Source organism: Lycorma delicatula, chromosome 1 (assembly GCF_047948215.1).
Source record: "Lycorma delicatula isolate Av1 chromosome 1, ASM4794821v1, whole genome shotgun sequence".
Lineage (NCBI taxonomy): Eukaryota > Metazoa > Arthropoda > Insecta > Hemiptera > Fulgoridae > Lycorma > Lycorma delicatula.
Genome location: NC_134455.1, coordinates 135475960 through 135495020, shown reverse-complemented (window position 1 = coordinate 135495020; position 19061 = coordinate 135475960). Strand labels below are relative to the sequence as shown.

At 31.1% G+C, this 19061-nt stretch overlaps 2 protein-coding genes across 5 annotated transcripts in view; one reads left to right on the top strand and one right to left on the bottom strand.

Moving 5' to 3' along the window:
- The window catches only part of LOC142322688 (mitochondrial tRNA methylthiotransferase CDK5RAP1), an 82721-nt gene that overhangs the window by 54256 nt on the left and 9404 nt on the right, over positions 1-19061 (bottom strand). The window lies entirely within an intron of this gene.
- On the top strand, positions 22-17623 carry Naa40 (N-alpha-acetyltransferase 40). Of its 4 annotated transcripts, XM_075361756.1 has the most exons (3): positions 22-292; positions 410-677; positions 16726-17623. In XM_075361756.1, exons 2-3 carry the CDS (start codon positions 675-677, stop codon positions 17383-17385), a joined length of 663 nt encoding a protein of 220 aa, XP_075217871.1. In that variant the 5' UTR covers positions 22-292; positions 410-674; the 3' UTR covers positions 17386-17623. The 4 variants fall into 4 exon arrangements, with proteins under 4 accessions (XP_075217871.1, XP_075217865.1, XP_075217876.1 ...); XM_075361750.1 differs by lacking the exon at positions 410-677; XM_075361761.1 differs by lacking the exons at positions 22-292; positions 410-677 and adding an exon at positions 4859-5360.

The window sequence follows — 19061 nt, the reverse complement described above, 5'->3', positions numbered from 1 at the left end:
ATCTGAACATGCACTCTTGGTTCTAAGGTCGAAGATCATTTCTGTTTACTTTTGTTTACGTTCGTTTCTAGTTCAGAATTGTAAATACTTTAACATACTACATTACTTTAGGATGTTTATTATTTAGTGACAATATATCTTGAATTGTTCAGATACTCTAGGTTGTTATTATAGTACGATTTATTGAAGTTATTTTATCGTGTGATTTTATTATTGTTAAGGTTAAGTAACCTGGTTCTACAATATTACATTGTATACAAACATATTTATTATGGTTCCGCGTAGAAAAAAGGTGACTTGTTTTTTATTAGCTACTTAAGAGTTTACCTTTTTAAGTAAATGTATCGTATATGCTTGTTCTCTTTTATTAAACTCGTTGAGAAAATGTTAATTAAATTTACTTTTCTAGGACATCAATCATCTAATTTAGATCCCTATGTGACATGATCAAATTTTGTGAAACCGTTATTGTATTAAATCGTCTTCGAAAGGGATCAGAGTAAACATATATGTGTGGAGGATCTTCCATTTGATGGAATTGTTTTTGTGAGGTTGTATCTGTTTTATTTTCTGCATGTTGTGTGTATATGAAAAGAACTAACCTCCATTTCAAGAAAAGACACGTGTAAGTGTGCGGCTACCACAACTAATAATAATATTGTATAACAATTCATATGGTTAGTTAATCACATATCCAAAAAACTAGACAGTAATGTTTTTATGAAATTTTTTCAAACATTAAACAATATTTCCTCCACCAATTACTGGTCATAATGTAGAGCTCTTATTGAAAGATTAATTAACTGTAGATTAAGTTGTGAAATGAAGGAAGTAACAACCCATTTAAATTTAATGTGATACTCATATTTTTCCCTTATATGAAGAGGTTGTTATTAAATAAACGGCTTAAACATAAGAAATAAAAATTGTATTTTAAAATGCATATTTAAGAAGATTTTCTGTTTTAAAATAATTAGTACTCAATTTTCTTAGGAATTTAAATGTAGAATTAGTTGCTACTGCTGTTGGTAATTATAATTAAATTTTTTTATAATTTAATATATCATAGTAGATATGCCTAGGATTAGGAAAACATAAGATGTAAATGCCGGAAAGCATATTTCGACAGCGGATCAAAGTTTGCAAGATTGCGGACTTGTACAAGATCAAAGTCTTCTCTTTTTCTTTTTTCTGTTTAGCCTCTGAAATCACCCCAAGGTATTACTTCAGAGGATGATACATATGAATGTGAATGAAGTGTGGTCTTGTACAGTCTCAGGTTGATCCGTGTGGTTAATTCAGAATTACCCTACTGGCTTATTGTTATGAGTTTATATTTACTTCTAGTAAGATTAGATTCCAAACTAGTGGTTGAAAGCAATGAGGGTTGTTTGTTCTTAAATCTATTAAAGCAGAATATATTAAGCTGAAGGTTTCTATTTCTTGTTAATTGCCAACTATTTTGATAAATAACTCAACTTGGTGAGGACTTATTTTTTACTAATGAATTTGAACAGTCAGTGATGTGAATTTATCATCATACATGTTACAGATTATTACTAATGTGACTATTTTGCATTGAACCGCCTTAACACAATGGGGATTTGATAATTAACCCACCACACATCCCATTTGTTGTTAATTAAAGTTAGTGTATAAATTATTTTTAATTAACACTGTTAAATTACTGTTGTTAATTAGAATACAGTAGAATACTTTTACACTGTATTTTAAAAACTCGTGCATGCTTGTTTGATCAAAAGAAAATTTGCCTGTAATATCAGTTACCAGTATGAGAACAATCACAGTCACTGAAAATATTTTGAAATAAGTTATTAAAAATTGTTTATTATGAAATTTGGTTCTGATTATCATTTTAAAGTTTATATTTTTAAATTAATGCCATTATTGACAACTATGGACAGAAATTTAATAAGCAGAATAGGTATGTAATGAGTACTAACCCTTACATAAGTCTGTGAGAAAACTTCAGATATTCCATTGATAGAAATGAGTATCATACAGTGAACAATTAAAACAGAAAAATTCTTTTTCAAAAAGTTGTTGCATTCACTGGAAAGGGTAGATAACTATTCTGTAAAATTTTCAAAACATAATACAGAGTCTGGAAATCCTAGTTTTGTATTGGTTATAATTACAAGTAAATAGAGTTTCAAGCTTCGTCCAGATGGTGGAGTTTTACTCAACACATAATGCCATTTCTGTTTCATTGGTCCATTAAATGGATCAATGAATACGGCGTACTATTTGTATCCATTTAAAAAGTTTATAACTTCTTTACAACAAAAATACAAAAACACAAGGAGTATTTATGTCCCAAGTGATTGGAGGAAACTTAAAACTTTCACTGAAGCCATGTTCAAAATGTTTGATAATGATTTGTGGAGATACATTTTAAAAATCAAAAATGAAATACCAACACCATCACAAACACCAGACTAAATAAATTATTAAAAAATAATAAGAAAATATTTAGTAGAAAGAGTAAATAAATACTCCAATATTAAAAGATATTAAAAAATACTTACAAACAAATAATCCAAACTGTCTTATAAAAAATCCAAATTAATATGTAATCTTTAACAAACTAATTAAAAAAAAAAAAAAACATTGGTCTTGTAAACCAAAATTTAAGTAAATTCATTAGAACAATCAGTAAAGAGAAAATCCTCTATAATAGCCAAAACTAATATTTTACTGTTTAAAATACTTACTAAAGATATAGAAACAGCAGAAAAACAACTAAAAATCCTGAAGGAAACAGCCAAAAAATAGGACTACAGATATCTTTTGAAAACATTACCTATCAGACAGAACAATATCCCAAATATATAAAAATAAATATCTCCCAAATATATTGAATAAAAATTTGGAAAAATCAAGAAAATAGAGAAATTCAAATTTCTAGGTGAAATCGTTTAACAAAGTTGGTTAAGTAAAGTAAGATTTAGCAAATTGCTGAAGTCCTTGACAAAGAGTGTATGCAGCAAAGATGGATGATGGTTAAGATTAGGCACTGCACCTCAGTAATACGACTTGAAGTCCTGCATAGAGCAGAATGTATAACACTAAATCAGATAGTGAGAGAAGGACAGTAAGAAAGATACTTGGGCTAAAGTAAACAGATCACCATTGGAAAATGCAAAATGGTAAATTCTCCTCAAAACTGAAGACTCACAGACGCTGTATTAAAACTGGCCTTTTATGGACATTATCAATAATGAAAGCCTTAACAGACTAACCAAGAAATTTTTGACGAATAAATTGGAGATAAAACAAACATTAGGTGGTTCATACAAATCAAAGAAGATCTTGAAATTCCATGTAGATATAGAGAACAGAAACAAATTTCACAAAGAAGGTACAAGATTATGAAGGGATCCAAAAAGGAAATGGAGGATGTAATAATAAAAATGGTCAAGAGAAAAAGACAGAATTGGTTGAAAATTAAAGAGAGTTGGAAGAATAGAAGATGTGATCAATGATGATAAAAAACTTACCAAATTTCAATAAAATACTTTATGTGAGAAATTGATATATAAATCTTAAAACATCCAATTTAAATGGAACTAATACTAATTATTCAAACAATTTTAACATGCTCAACACAATCAACAACTGGAAAATAATGATATATAAGATGATTCAGGAGGAAAGGGAAATAATTTGGGAACTGATTCTAGAACTTGAAATAAGGAAAAATGTTCTTGTAAATATATGTTCAAAAATGCTTTGTTATAAAGTTACGGCTAGTGAAAAATTTTGTTTGAATTTCAGTTCTCTCTGTGAAATCAGAATATATGAAAATTTTAAGGGATTATATGAGGGATAAATTTGATGATTTCTTAATGTCTTTGACCTGAAAATTTGAATAAACAGGTTCAAGAAATATATCTCCTATAGTTTATTAGATATCTAATGTAAAACAGAAAAATTCAGTGAAGAAAAGCACATTTTTTTTAGGTTTGATGTGCAACAAGTTTGTGTTAAATGACTAAAAATGCATTTTATTATCAAGATTGTAGCAAATTTAATTCTGAGAAAATTGATGTTATAAAGTGTATGAAAAACAAAAAAAAAATCAACTTTTATTATTAAAAACAAAACAGAAAACTTAGCAGAAAAGTGTTATGAATTTTTAAATGTTAAATCAACTATTTTCACATGTCTTGTTTAAACAGACAGAATTTTTTATATTTGTCATCTAACATCCAAAATAACTTGACCTTTCATTCATTCTGAACATGTTACCATGTATTATGAAGCAGGCAGTTTCAGTATAATAAATCAGTTTGTTTCAATGGAATGTAACTGTTAATTTTGTAAATTACATTATGTTACTTCCACTTGCCAGAACTTAGCATTAATCCTGGATGGATTTGGTTCCAACAAAATGGAGTGAATGCCAGTACATCAAGTGCTTCAGTGAATATTCTTAGAAAATATTTCCCAAGCATCTTATTTCTCATTGTTGAAAAATTCTGTGGCTGGCTCATTTGCATAATCTTTCACAGTGAGATTATTAGTAGTGCTTAAATACCGGATAGAGCAGGATTTTGGCCTCGAAGATTTTCTTGTATAAATAAAATAAAATATTTGTTATTCTATTGCAATTATAATAAATTTTTTCGTCAATTAAAAATAAATTATTTATTTTCATAATTAATCAATAAATGATTTATTATTAAAAAAAATTATTGTATAAATTAATTTAAATATCTGTTTTGTAAAAAAGATAAAACATTAATTTTCTCTCGCAATTAACATATATTATAACATAAATGACGTACGTTGAGTATCATTCTCGTCATCGAGGTCGCACGCACGGGGAGGTATCTCCACGTCAAGGCCCTCTCCCGTCGACACTTGCAAATCAGGTGGCGGTGAATTTGTAGACGTGCGCGTGCGCGTGTGTGCATCAGCGGAACGACGTAGATGTTTGCAGTGCTAGGTTTGGTGCGCGAATAATGAGCGCAGGCTAAGGTCGAACGTCAGTTAATTGTGACCTTCCCACATCCAACGCCTTATTTATCAAAATATATAAGTCAAATAAAATAATTGTTATCTCAGTGTGTGGTGTATAAATTTCAAAATCTATACACACGCGCAGCAGCAGCAGCAGCCTCGGTTACAGCTATACATGCCCAAATACCAGACTCAATAAAGGTGGAGCTTGGTTAACGGACCCAAACTCCCCCCTCCGCCAACATGATCCTCTTCAGGTGGGATCTAATGTACTGCAATTTCATTGACGTTGTAAGAGTTCTCAAACAGCACAGGACCTCCGTGCTGGACCATCTGAAGATGGAGGCTAAACGATCTGACGGCAACGTTAAATGGTGGGCAAATAAATAAATATATATTTCATTATATCTACTAACAATTGTGTTTTCTTTTCAGCTACATAAATATGTTCTGTTGTATGTGTGTGTGTGTGTATATATATATATATATATAACAGAAAATAAAAGAAAATTATTACTAGATATAATGAAATAAATATTTCAATCAAATACTAATAAATTTGTTTTCTTTCATCTATTAAAAAAAAATGTATTCGAGTATGTACTAAGATATAACCTTTGTGTTACCACACACAGATACGTGGTACCATATGGTACATTTGCCATTTATACGTCTGCACAGTATTAAACGTCATCAAAGCGAAACGTGATCATCATGTTATATATCGAATGTTGGCCGATAATCCAGATATGGAATACTATAACGTAGAAGCAGTAATAATGCCGTACTTAATGTGTGAAGAGTCTAGGCTGCGAAAAACGTATAATATTTTATATTACTATGACATATGGGGGTGAAGATCACAAGTGCATATATAACATGCGTAAGGCCTGCGGTAAACGAATAGTCACTGATAATTTAATCAACGAACTATTATTTTATTTAAGCGTATTTGCTAGATGACAAAAATTATATAACGACTATTGTATTTAAATGTGGATTATAGTGGTAAATAGAACAGAAGGTATCCACGTTTAGATGTATTACAGTTAAACTGCAACACCTGCACGATTACTTATGACGGGGCATGGTGGCGATGGGATCAGTTGAATGACAACAATGAAGATTGTATGTCACACGACCACGAATGTGCGTCGGAAGGCCTTGACAAAAAAAACAAGAAGTGTCTGCACATGTAAATGTGGGTAGTAGATTTATAGAGGAAAAATGCAATTATATGATTTTTGATCAGTTAAATATAGATTTTTAATGAAAAATAATTAAAATTCGATATAAAAGATTGGGAAACGTGGTGTAAATCTATGACGTTTGATTACTACTATAACCACATTTATAAATATTACGATATTGATGATAACACAATGCTGATTATTGGAGTTTGCGCCATTTATTGACGAAATGTGATGGGTAACCACACCATTGAACCTCAGCAGTAAAATAACGTAAATAACAATTTTTTTTATAATAACTGAATCAGTGTCATTTATTTTCCATATATATCTTGTAAATGATTTATAAGTAATATTATTTTCCATTAATAATGTATGTGGTATTACTTTTTTTGCTGTTAATAACAGAAACAATGTCATTCAGTAATGAATTATGAATACTGCAGCCATCTTAAATAACATATCATAATTACCCTTACCAATAGCAATGACCTTGAAGATAACTACTGACCGGATCGTACAAAGTGGGCGATATAGCTAAAACATTCAGGGGAGACTTACCGTCCTATTTTCACAATGTTATTTTAACCAACTTTGTTCCTTTTTTAGAAAACTTTTTTTGAGGTACAACTCTCATATTTTGACCACATATTTTAAGGCACTAGCTACAAACGCCTAACTACAATATTCTGTCTGTCTTAAAATTTACCTTTATTCAATTTTTTTAAATGTCCCAAAAAGTTGTTCATTTTTCATTTGATTTTATCATAACTATTTTATATTGACATACGGCTATGATTTTAGTTCCAGTCTTGCAAAATATCCCTAGTATGGTACTGTCGAAATTTCATGCTCCTATATGAAGTATTTTTGAGAAAAAGGTATGCAAGTATGAAAAAAATCAAGTTTATGGGAAATAAGCTTTAAAGTTTATGTTGACTATTGATAGATTTTAGAGCGAGGTTGGAGTGTATGATCATAGGTGATGAATGAAGACAGCGCCTTGTTTGTTGGATAATGGTTTAATGGATTGTCGTCTTGTCAGTTAATGAAATGAATTGTAACATCACGTATAATTTGGCATATAAAAATAAATAAAACATTAAAGCTAACGTTCATCCGAACAAAGAATGGACTCCATCCGGACTAAGAGTACGACGTGACCGCCTTGGATCAGATCGAGCGCCGAACTAGTACGAGCTGAACTCATCGGTGAGCGCTAGCACCCACTAAATCGCAGCACCGGACGGCTTGACGTGGAATGGAACAACTATTAAAACTTGCCTGATCCATAGTCTAGCTCTTCATCTGGCTGCAGTCTTCTTTTTACTTGTCTCTTTGTCTTCCTTTTTTCTTTAATTAGTTCTTGGTGTGCATATTTTGCTTTCCTGTTGTGAATGGAATCAAGCGTGTGCAGTGTCTTCACTAAATGTTAAGTTGAATTTTTTTAAGACTAAGCTTACTGTAGTAGCCATCATACACTCTAAGAGATAGAGTTTTTATTGTAACAAATACATTTTTTAGAAATTTTTGTCCAGTCTATATTGTTAAAACTCATTTGGATTCTGCATGATACCACGAAGACATTTTTTCAATTATTCACAATGAGATAGGTTTTCATAAATAGGTTTGACAGCTTTAAAATTTCTTCACTCAATCCAATACCATGTGTATATCTAGAACCTTCTGCTTTGGCTTTGTTAAATTTACCACCACGACGTATCACCTGGTGGACAAAAATAATGCTGCGGATCGTATAAAAATAGGAAAAAGTCCAAAAAACATGTGTTGCTAAAGAAGTTAATAAAAATATTTTTAATTATCATATAAACATAATTTAGGTACCGTTGGAAAGCGGGATTTCAAATTATATTTTGATGGTAAAATCTATAAAAATCAATAAATTTTCATTTTCGACGGTGTCTCCCCTTAAGCGATAATTAAAAAAAAACACGAAATAACCTTGGTTTTACGACCGAATAACAATAGGCTAAAATGTAAAGTTAATTTCACTGCCAGTTCAGAAATCAAAGTCACGGTTATATATTTTTATGTAGCCTCTAAATGGATCTTCCAGTTTTAAAACCGACAGGTTATATTTGTTAAATAGTGAATGATTTTTTTTTCTGTAACTAGTAATGTAGAACTCTTCAATGATGACAGCTTGCATACTGTAATATGTTACATTTAACAGAAATAAAATTATTCTTTTATTAATTTTATAGATCGTGGAAGAATTGGAAAAAATAGTTGAAGAAATTGATTCTAATTTCATGGCATATGAAAATGAAAAACATGGTAGACTGACTTATGTGTTGTGTATAAATTACAGTATTCAACATCTACATTAAATTATGAAGAAGTACTTGAAAAACCTTTTTCTTATATTTTAAAATAGAATTCTGAGATTGAAATATATTTCACATTTTCAAGTTACAGACAGCTGGATCATTACAAAATGTTTTCCCAATTGTGTTTATCTTCAGTTGTATTTTTTTTTTTTTTTTTTAAACAGCTCAATTTTATTAATATTTAATCTTTTGTTGATTGAAAATTAAGTAGGGATAAAAGTTTTTTGGGAAAAATGAAACCAAATCATATTTTGATCTTTTCTCAGTGTAAAACGATTTTTGAGAAAGATCATTTTGAATAAATTCATTGTTTTCCTTAGAAATCAGTAGTTTTGGAATAAATTTTTCTTGACATAAATTAAAAACGGTTGATATTTTAATTGTTATTTTTTATTTGGGTATAATTGTTGCAATTAAAAAAAGTACGATAATTATTTAATGTTATCTTAATATGTTTTATATATTTAAAAAAATAAACAATAATTTATTGATTTTATTTAAAAATCGTTAAATGTTGCTTATATAAAGTAATTTACTTTATTATTATTATTATCAAAGATAATATATGATATATTTATAACACATATTGAAGTTATTTCATTAATTTAGATTTTATCAGTATAATTGTTTTTGTCATTAGAATTTAGATATACCTTAATTTCTTCTTCGGTTAGTTATTCACAACCTTGTATTTCTTTTGTACTGCAAAAACATTGTTTTCATAAAATCGGGTTTGTTGTTAGCACAGTTTAGATTTCATGGAAAGATAAAAAATTTACATAGTTGCCGATAATCGAATTAACTTAGTAATTTATTAGACGTATCATAACTAACATTCGATGTTGGTTGTCAAACCATAAATGCGAAAGTTGGTAGCATTTCTGTTCATTTACAACAGAATCATGTGAAAACAAACCGACCGATTGCTTTCAAATTTTCAGAATACATTTGTGTTGTCCAAGGAAAGATTTTAACCCATAAAGGAGCCCTAGCCCTTAGTCTTCTTGGATGACGATCTAATACATAACATATCTGACTTACAGCTCTCTATTTTGACCCCTTTCCGAGATAAGGTATTCTAGGGTAATGGAAAGGGGAACCAAAATGTATATATTCGTTTACACTATAAGCATAATCAGGACTCTATGTCAAAAACGAGGGAAATATCAGAGGAAAGATAGTTTTTAGGCTTTAATTGTTATTTATCAGTATTATTCTAATAAACATTAAAAAAAACAGCGAGGGTGCCTGGCTGGACGGGAAGAGTAAACGAAGAGAGCCTTGATCAGTTACTTCCATATAAATAATTATTTATTACTTTCATTATTACTGTTAAATAAATTGTGAATGTAAATTACATGTAATCAATGTTCTTTACTCTTTGTTTTTGTTATTATTTTTATTCAACTCTGTAATTATTTTTAATTAAGTTTTTTGTTTTCTTAATTTATATACCTTCTAGTCGCCGGATAAATATTGTAATTCTGTTGTTTGATGTTTCAGTTGAGCTTAATTTGTGTTATTGATTTTTAATGTAAAACTTTAATGGAGAGTATTACGTAGTTATTACCGTAATAAGACTGATGTTTGGATCTGTTCCAAAATATCAGTTAAATCAGTTACGTTTATCTAACATGTTTTTATTTAGTAGGATTATCTCTCTGATTTGAAGGATTGTATTTTGTGCATGAAGTAATTGCATTGTACATGCTGATCTTGTTAAATAAGAAATATTTAATGAAGAGTTTTCGTTAACTTTGCCGAGTTATTATTATGTCTTGTAAATTATACATGTACAACTAACTACAAAATATAAATTTATTTAAATATAAAAAAATATAAATGTGTTTATGGTATTAATATTAAATAAATATAAACAATTCACAATAAAGAAGGCGATATGTATGCATAAATAATTCTAAGTATATTAAAGAAAATGCTTTCTTAAATAAGACCATAAAATTTATTTTAAAAATAAATAAATTTTGTGTAAATATGCTTTCGTATTATAATATAATATATTTTTATCTAACACGTTATCTGCATTTTAATTTGATTAAAGAATTTATTTTTGCAAAAAAAATAAAGATAGAATTAATATACTGGTTGGAGGGAGGAACGGAGTTGCTAGTGTGCATGCGCCGCTTCGAATCCGAGCGCTGCGATTGGTCGACGGGACGTGGAACTTTTCGCGCGTACAACTGTAACGGCTGTTCAAAAACCGATGCTCGACCTTAGGCCGTGTTCTTCAGTCGCGCGCCAAACCTCGCACCGTATACATCTACTCCCTCTGCTCCGCTGATGCACGCGCAAGCATCGCACTACAACAATGATGTATGCGCACGTCTGCGCGTGCACCGCTTCCTGGTTTACGAGTCTCGACGAGAGAGGACCTCGATGCCTCCCGGTGCGACAGCCACAACGATTAGGACCATCCTCGAGGTACGTCTATAACTTATTTTTTACACATCTTAAAACAACCAGGGAAAAGGAATTTCTCACAGGAAAGAAGGGAAATTCCAAGATGGCGGACTTGGGAGGGGGAAAATTCAAGATGATGGACTACGTTGAGGGATCCAAGATGATGGACTACGTTGAGGGATCCAAGATGATTGACCATGGAGAAGGGGAATTCAAGATGGTGGTCTATGAGGATCCTAAATGGCGAATTAGTGTGGCGGTTGAGGGGGCTTAGGTCACGTGACCAGAATCCTGCTCTCTGATTGGCTAGTAATGCGTAGCCGATATTTTAGCACTATTATTCTTTACCAAGTTACCATATTAAAAAAAAATTAAAGAATTTCTTCACAAAACTCGCTTTGTGGAATTTCAGTAACAAACTGAAGAATGTGTATGCAAAAATGATCATCATTTGGACTAACCACTTCCTGTATCCAAACATGAAATAAAGTCTTGCTGTAATTAAGGTAACATCAAGCAATTAAATCAAAGAAACAAACACTGGTTTTAACAAATTATATTTTACTGGTGGTATTGAAAATTTTGCTTAATTTTGGAAAAAAAATTGTGTCTTGGACTGCTATTGAAGGAATTTATTTTTAATATCCTCTTTAGGGATATTAAATAAAAGGGGGATGTTAGGCTTGAAAGCTATTTAACATTTCTTAACTTTGACTTACAGTTATGAATCACAAATAAAATGAAAGAGTTACTCTTACACCTTTTTCTTACAATTGTTCAATGAGAGTACCCTTTGTCATGGGGGACACATCCAACCTATTGAATAGTTTATTTCATATTTTAACCAACATGTCTGGAATATTAAGAAGAGATAGCTGCTCAATCCTTTGCCTCAAGTAGGGTAGACCTGTAGGTAATGGAGGCACATACACAAGATCCTTTATAAATCCCCAAAGGAAAAAAAATCACATGAGATTAGATCAGATGGCCTTGGGAGCCATCATAAACAAGCTCTGTCATAGGGTCTATGCCAACCATTCCAGAAGTTGGAGTAAACATCATTTAGCCCATCTCATTCAGAGTTATGCCAATGGAGGCACACCATCTTGTTGCCAAATAAAATCCTGTGCCCTATCTTGCCCAAACCCTTGCTCTATCCCATCCTCACTCTCACTAAGATGAAATGTTGACTCATCACTAAACACAACATCAACAATTTTCATCAAGGAAGTCATCATCTTCATGCTGCAAAATTTAGATTATTATAGTCGGCATGCACAGTGTAATCAGTAGGCTTCGAAAACTGTAAATGGTATGAACACACATATAACCATTTCCTTACATAAACATTCCACATCATCAGCATTACTAACTCATGGCTGGCCTTCTTAACAGATTTTTTAGGACTGCACAGGAAAAACTACCTCACATGTTCAACATTTTCTTCAGATATCCTCGGTCATTCCATACTGTTCCCTGTACACAGACATCCAGTTGTTTAAACTGATTATGTTATTGATGAATGTTATTATCACATGGAGGATCACAATTAATTACTCTATGGAATACATGTTGAACTGCAAGTATAGTTTCACATTTAGTAAAATACAGAAGGCTTTCTGTTCAGGAGTCATCATCTTTGATAATGGTACTATTAAGAGGAAAGTTAAAGGATCTATGACCTTATATGCAACTTACTGTCCTTTTTGCTCTTTGATTCTCTCCATAACTCAACACTATATCTCATCTAAAAGATTTATAACAAATTATAACCCCAATATTTTTTTTTTAAAACCAGTATACTGCAACAAAGATTGTTTTTCCTCCAAAATAAACAGATACACATATGCCTAGTGATTAGGGTTCCTAAATGAGTAACTAATCACTTGGCAAATGTGATAGTAGTTGGTGTGTAAATATGAAACTGGATTTGGCCTGTAGATGGCCCTACCTGTCATTGTAGTTACCATCAAACCGCATCATTGGTGCCATTTTCTTTCTTTGACAGCTGAAAAAGATTTTCAACTCCCAACAATACAAGTTTCATATAATAGCATAGTTTTAATTAGCATTGAACATGTCGAGTTTTGTACCTACAAACTACGATTTGTGAACAGCATTGATTTTCTGTTACCATTTAAAGAAAACTGCTGCAGAATTACATCGAATGCTTGTCGAAGCTTACGGTGCTTTTGGAACATGCTCTTGGTAAATCACAGTGCTTTGAGTGGTTTAAAAAATTGTAAAGTGGCGATTTTGATGTGAGAAACAAAGAAGGTGGAAGACCACAGAAAAAGTTTGAAGACAGTAAATTGCAAGCATTGTTGGATGAGGATGATGCTCAAATGCAACAACTCACAGATCAATTAAATGTAACACAAGAAGCCATCTCCATGGGAAAGATCCAAAGATGGGAAAATGGGTTCCACATGAACTAACTGACACAGCAAGCAAAGCGAAAAACCACTTGCGAAATGCTGCTCGCCAGGTACAAAAGAAAGTCATTTCTCCTTTGAATTGCGACAGGTGATGAAAAGTGGATATGTTTTGAGAATCCTAAGCATCAAAGATCATGGGTAACTCCAGGTGAACGATTGACATCAATTTCAAGACCAAATCACTATGGAAAGAAGACAATACTCTGTGTTTGGTGGGATCAGAAGGGTATGACCTATTATGAGCTGCTAAAACCTGGGGAAACCATTAATACTGAATGCTGCTGACAGCAAATGATCAATTTGAATCAAGCATTACTTGAAAACTACCAGAATATCAAAAAAGGCAACACAAGTTATTTTGCTTCATGATAATGCACCAATCACACACAGCAAACCCGGTCAAGGAAACAATTCAGGTGTTCAGTTGAGAAATACTTTCACATGCGGTTTACTCACCAGACTTGGCTCCATTCGACTACTATTTATTTGCATCGATGGGATACGCAATTGCTGAGCAGTGCTTCACTTCTTATGAAAATGTACAAAAATGGCTCAATGACTTAAAAATGCCTTAAAAGAGCAACCGGTTTTTTGACGTGGCTTTCTTAAATTGTTAGAGAGATGAGGAAAATGTAGAACTAATCATGGAAAGTATTTTGAATAAAATATATTTTATCATTTTCATACAATAAATGTGTATTTTCTATACAAAAATTCCGGTTTCATATTTACACACCTGGTAAGATGTAACTGAATTACAAACCATTCAGCAGAATTGTCACTTAAACTTAAAATAGACAAATTACTGCAATAAATTCTTTTATTTTATAAACCTTATGTTATTTTTATTTTTTTTTAACCTGTAACAAAAACACCAGATGCAGAATAAAAAAAAACCATTAGTTGAAGCAGGAAGAATCTTACCCCTCGCCAAACATTGGTACCATGATGACGAGTTAAAAATGGTACTGTTATTTGATTATCTACTTCAGTTAGTCTGAATGATGATTTTTTTTTGGGAGTGATTATGTAAGATTCAAATTCTATTTTTTTTTAAGTCTAAGTAATCATATGAACTGTATCATTGATGTCCGATTGTTTTAATATCAAAAAAGTTGTCATGGTACCAAATTCTACACAATTGTACTATTACATTATACAATTACTTATTATTATACAATTCTACTATTTTATTCCCAAAAACGTGTTACAAAGCGATTGCATATAGGCTGCTAATTTTTTGAAAAAATTGTACTGCTTTCATGATGATTTCCTTAAGTTTTATCACCTAGTCAGAATAAAATTAAGAAGTAGATATAGATTTATATACAGATATGGGAAGAGTTTTAGTGTGAAATCTTCAGTGTTAGAGGAAGGTGCAAGTATCACTCTTCTGAAAATCCATTAATTTGATAGTTGAGAGTTGTAAATTATAGTAGGTGGTTGTGGTTGTAAGGGGCCATACGAAGGCAATAGTAAGTTGTGTAATTACATTGATGGAAATGTCTGCGTAGGCATTTGCATTGGTGTCATCCTGATAAGAGGCCAAACTGATGACTGTGATGTGTTTGAGGATCTAAAAGACAACCTCCGGTAAAACCCATCAGGGCTACGAACAGACGGGGTGGTGTGGCAACCAGGTTCATGAAATAATCACAAGGCAGTTGTCTTCCTGTGGGGATCAGGATGAGATGACATGTAGATAAAATTACCAGTATTGAACACTCTATCGACCTCCTAATTTAAAATCATACTGTGAATTATTTACATTTTTAATCAGGTGACAATGTAAAACACATCATTACATAACAATATTGACAAAATGTTAATAAAAAGATCCTGATAAAGTACTTGGTTTACAAAAGAAGGAACAGATTTCAAATAGAAACACATCCACATTAATGGATAAGGGTATGTTCCTCAATTTAGTGTACTCTTAATATGAGCACCATTTGTTACATGATAGTTGTCAGAATTATTTCTTGCCAAACATGAATTAACTGTTCCTAGGTATTGAATTCACAGCTTTAACTGTTCGATGTCTCAAGTCTTGAAAAATAACAGAAATGCTACAGGCAATGAGCAGGATCTTCTAATCCACTGTACTAGAATGGTATTGTTTACCTAACATCAGACCTGTGGAAACGAGATGGGCTACAATCCATGATTTGAAAATCTTGGACTTTCAAACTATTGATTGAAAATGAAGTCATTTGAATTTTCTTCGAAAAACAGCCAGTTTTGTAGCTCATTATGATACAAAATTCTAGTCACACTTTGGTCAGCATAAAAGAGATGTCATAAATTTTGCTTACAGGAATTGTGTTTAAATTCAGCTTTGATGATTCTCTTTCATGTTTGAAAGTACAAGGATTTTCTCTCCCACAGATTCTAATATTGTGCCAGTATGCTTTATCAGAAAGATAAAAAACATTGCTTCATTTGTCAAATCTTGTATTACGGTTGCCAGAATGGAATTTTTACAGCATCATATATAGATGCATTTTTAAGAAAACACAATGTAACATAGTTGAAGAATTGATTATTCAGAGTTCATTGCTTACTTATGTTGTAGGTTTTCCTAGGGCTGTGTTTGATTGGAGCTCAGATACACTCAAAATTTTCAACTAACATGCTATGGTAATTAGTGTTTTTCTGTTTGGATAATCCCACTTCTAAATATTTTTTTTTTGCTGCTTGTAAATTTGTTTATAAAAAGGCATCATTCGTTGAACCGATAATGAGTTTACCTTCATGTGAACACTGGATTCATTCTTTGCAAATTGTTAGACCGTAAAAAGACTTCTGTAGTGTTACCATTATCATGTTAACAAAAATGTCCTGCTGTATGGAACTAATAGGTAGGCTTTTAAAATTTTTAACCTTCCTCTATTTATTGATGTATGATATGTGTTTCTGTCTTTTATAATGTTTCGGAATTAAACATTTGAAATCTGTTTAAATTTTTTTGAGAACTCTATATCAGGATGATGTTGGAAAGATTTTTACTGTCTAACACTATATGATGTTTTTATAAGATTTTTTTGTTGTTGTAAAACTGTTGCTTTTTTTTGTAAACTGTGCAGGACTAAACTGTTTGATTAATTTGTGTGGACATTTAAGTACAATAAATAAATATATACACCTTTTACATACTTAAGATACAACCTTTCAACCTACATTCCTTTTACATACAAACCTCACACACACATTCTTGCGCCTGTATATATATATATATATATATATATATATATATATATATATATATAGCTATGATCAAATACTCATTAGGTTGAATTATTTTTGTTGTTATTTAATTAATATTAGTTTTTTTTTCAGGTTAATAATTATAACAAAATAGGATTGAAAAAGCATGTTAAGAAGAAAACAAATAGATTGATTATTGCCCAGGAAAATGTTTTAAATGCAAATAAATTAAAAGATCCATTAAAACCATTTTCTTCATCTGCCATGTTTAATAATAATGGTTTAAACTTTCACTTTGAGTGTAAGAGAATTTGTGACATAGATCATGATACGTTAGATACTTTGTTAATTATTGAAGAAAAGAATATGAAACAGTTATACAGTGAATGTAATTGGGGTTGGGATTTTGAAAAAAAGAAAACTGAAATGACTGATAAAATGGCATGGTATCTAATTGCAAAAAATTGCAGCAATGAAATTGTAGGCTTTTCACATTTTAGGTTTGATATAGATTACAAATATCCAGTCCTTTATTGCTATGAGTTGCAGATAAAAGAAAGTGTTCGTGGAATGGGTTTAGGAAAGTGGTTTATGAATTTATTAGAAAAAATAGCTTTCTACAATAAAATGGAAAAAGTTGTTCTTACAGTCTTTAAACATAACACTGTAGCGTGTGAATTTTTCACTTCATTAAAATACACTAAAGATATTACATCACCTGAAGATGATGATGAAAGGTGTTGTTATTTAATACTTAGTAAATTAGATACAAATAACTCATTGGGACCGTAGATTTATTGTTTCATTTCAACAATGTTTCTCTATAATTTTTATTTCATCTAAAGTGAATTTACGTTATTAATAATACATCAGTGAGTGTTTATTGTTTCAATGACATCAATTGTTAATGTTTTAATTCTATTGCAGTGTTTATTTATTTATTTTGTATTTCAACTGCATAGTCTTCTAAATTGTTAATTGTTTATTAAATTAATCTTGTTTAATTAATCTGTAGATACTGAATACCTCATTCTAAAGTTGTTACTTTTTTAAAAACCACCCTGTAAACAGCTATCCTCTATTTTCCATATCACTTTTCCAGCGATACAGTGAACTATATTATAAGTAAAGCATTGAAAACTTCTGGAAGAATATATGTGTTGTCCTTTTTTCACTTGACATCATCATACTGGAAGGATTGGTTTGGATTAAATTTGGCACAATAATTTCTGTATACAGAGCATTGATGTCATTTAATTTTGGTCCCAATCAGTCAAGGAGACACAGAGATATGGGTCTTTTCTTTTTCCTTTAACCTCTGGGAATTACCGTTCAGGTATTACTTCAGAGGATGATGTGTATGAGTGTAAATGAAGTCTCAGTTCGACCATTCCTGAGATGTGTGGTTAATTGAAACCCAATCACCAAAGAACACCGGTATCCACGATTTAGTACTCAAATCTTTATAAAAGTAACTGCCTTTACTAGGATTTGAATGTTGGAACTCTCTACTTCCAAATCAGCTGATTTGAGAAGACATGTTCACCACCGAACACATGTTAACCTGGTGGGTTAGAGATATGGGTCTGGTATCTTAAAATTTTACGCAAAGGTTGAGTAAATCTGTTTCACATTATTTAATGCCTGTTAGGTAGCTAATATACTTTCTGATGGTGTTTGGTCTTATTTAAACATACATTAATGAGGGATGTAAAAATAACTTTTTTATCTGTACAAGTTTCTTGTACTAATTCCATTACGAGTATGTCACTTTGGTTATGTATTCAGGCAATTTCATTTTGGGGTGGGGATAAAATACTTAAATATTTTTGCTTTTAATAAAAAAAAAATATTCAAAATGGTATGTTGATTAGGATGTTAATAAAAAATATAATATAATTTCAGTCAACACTCTTCAAAGAATAAAAACATTCATAACCCAAATGTAGATGAAAGGGTAAATTATAATCTCTTGTTCACCTGTTAGCATGGAGACTAAAAAAAAAAAAAAACAGAAGTCAGTCAATGAGCTCTATAAGCCTAAACTCTTCATCAGTAAGATTATGAATCAAGATTCGTTTTTGGATATTTTAAAAACAAAATTATTATATGCATTTAATAACATGCAATTGGAGGAACCGATATAATTTTTCAATAGGTTGAGAGCCAAAGCATACATTGAAATCAGTCATAAATTGGCTTGATGATCAGGAATTTAGTATTTTAGATTGGTAACCACAAAGCCTATATCTTAATCCCTTAAATGTTTTTGGTCCAAATAAAAAAGCTATGCTTGTGCAGTCACCATTGATTTATCATTCTTTGTAAGAAAATCAACGATCAATGAGATATAATAAAGATGAATACATAATAAAACTAATCAAAAGTATGCTTATTCACAAAGTTATGAAAGCCAAGGACTTATTTATAATTTTCCTCCTAAGTAGTCAGTAACCAGCATTGATGGC

Excerpts from the sequence above, each read along its gene's own strand:
- Naa40 (XM_075361745.1), top strand. The coding sequence starts at position 10,829 with ATGCACGCGCAAGCATCGCACTACAACAATGATGTATGCGCACGTCTG. Across the intron at positions 10,970-16,725 it reads CGATTAGGACCATCCTCGAG|GTTAATAATTATAACAAAAT; the intron begins GTACGTCTATAA and ends TTTTTTTTTCAG.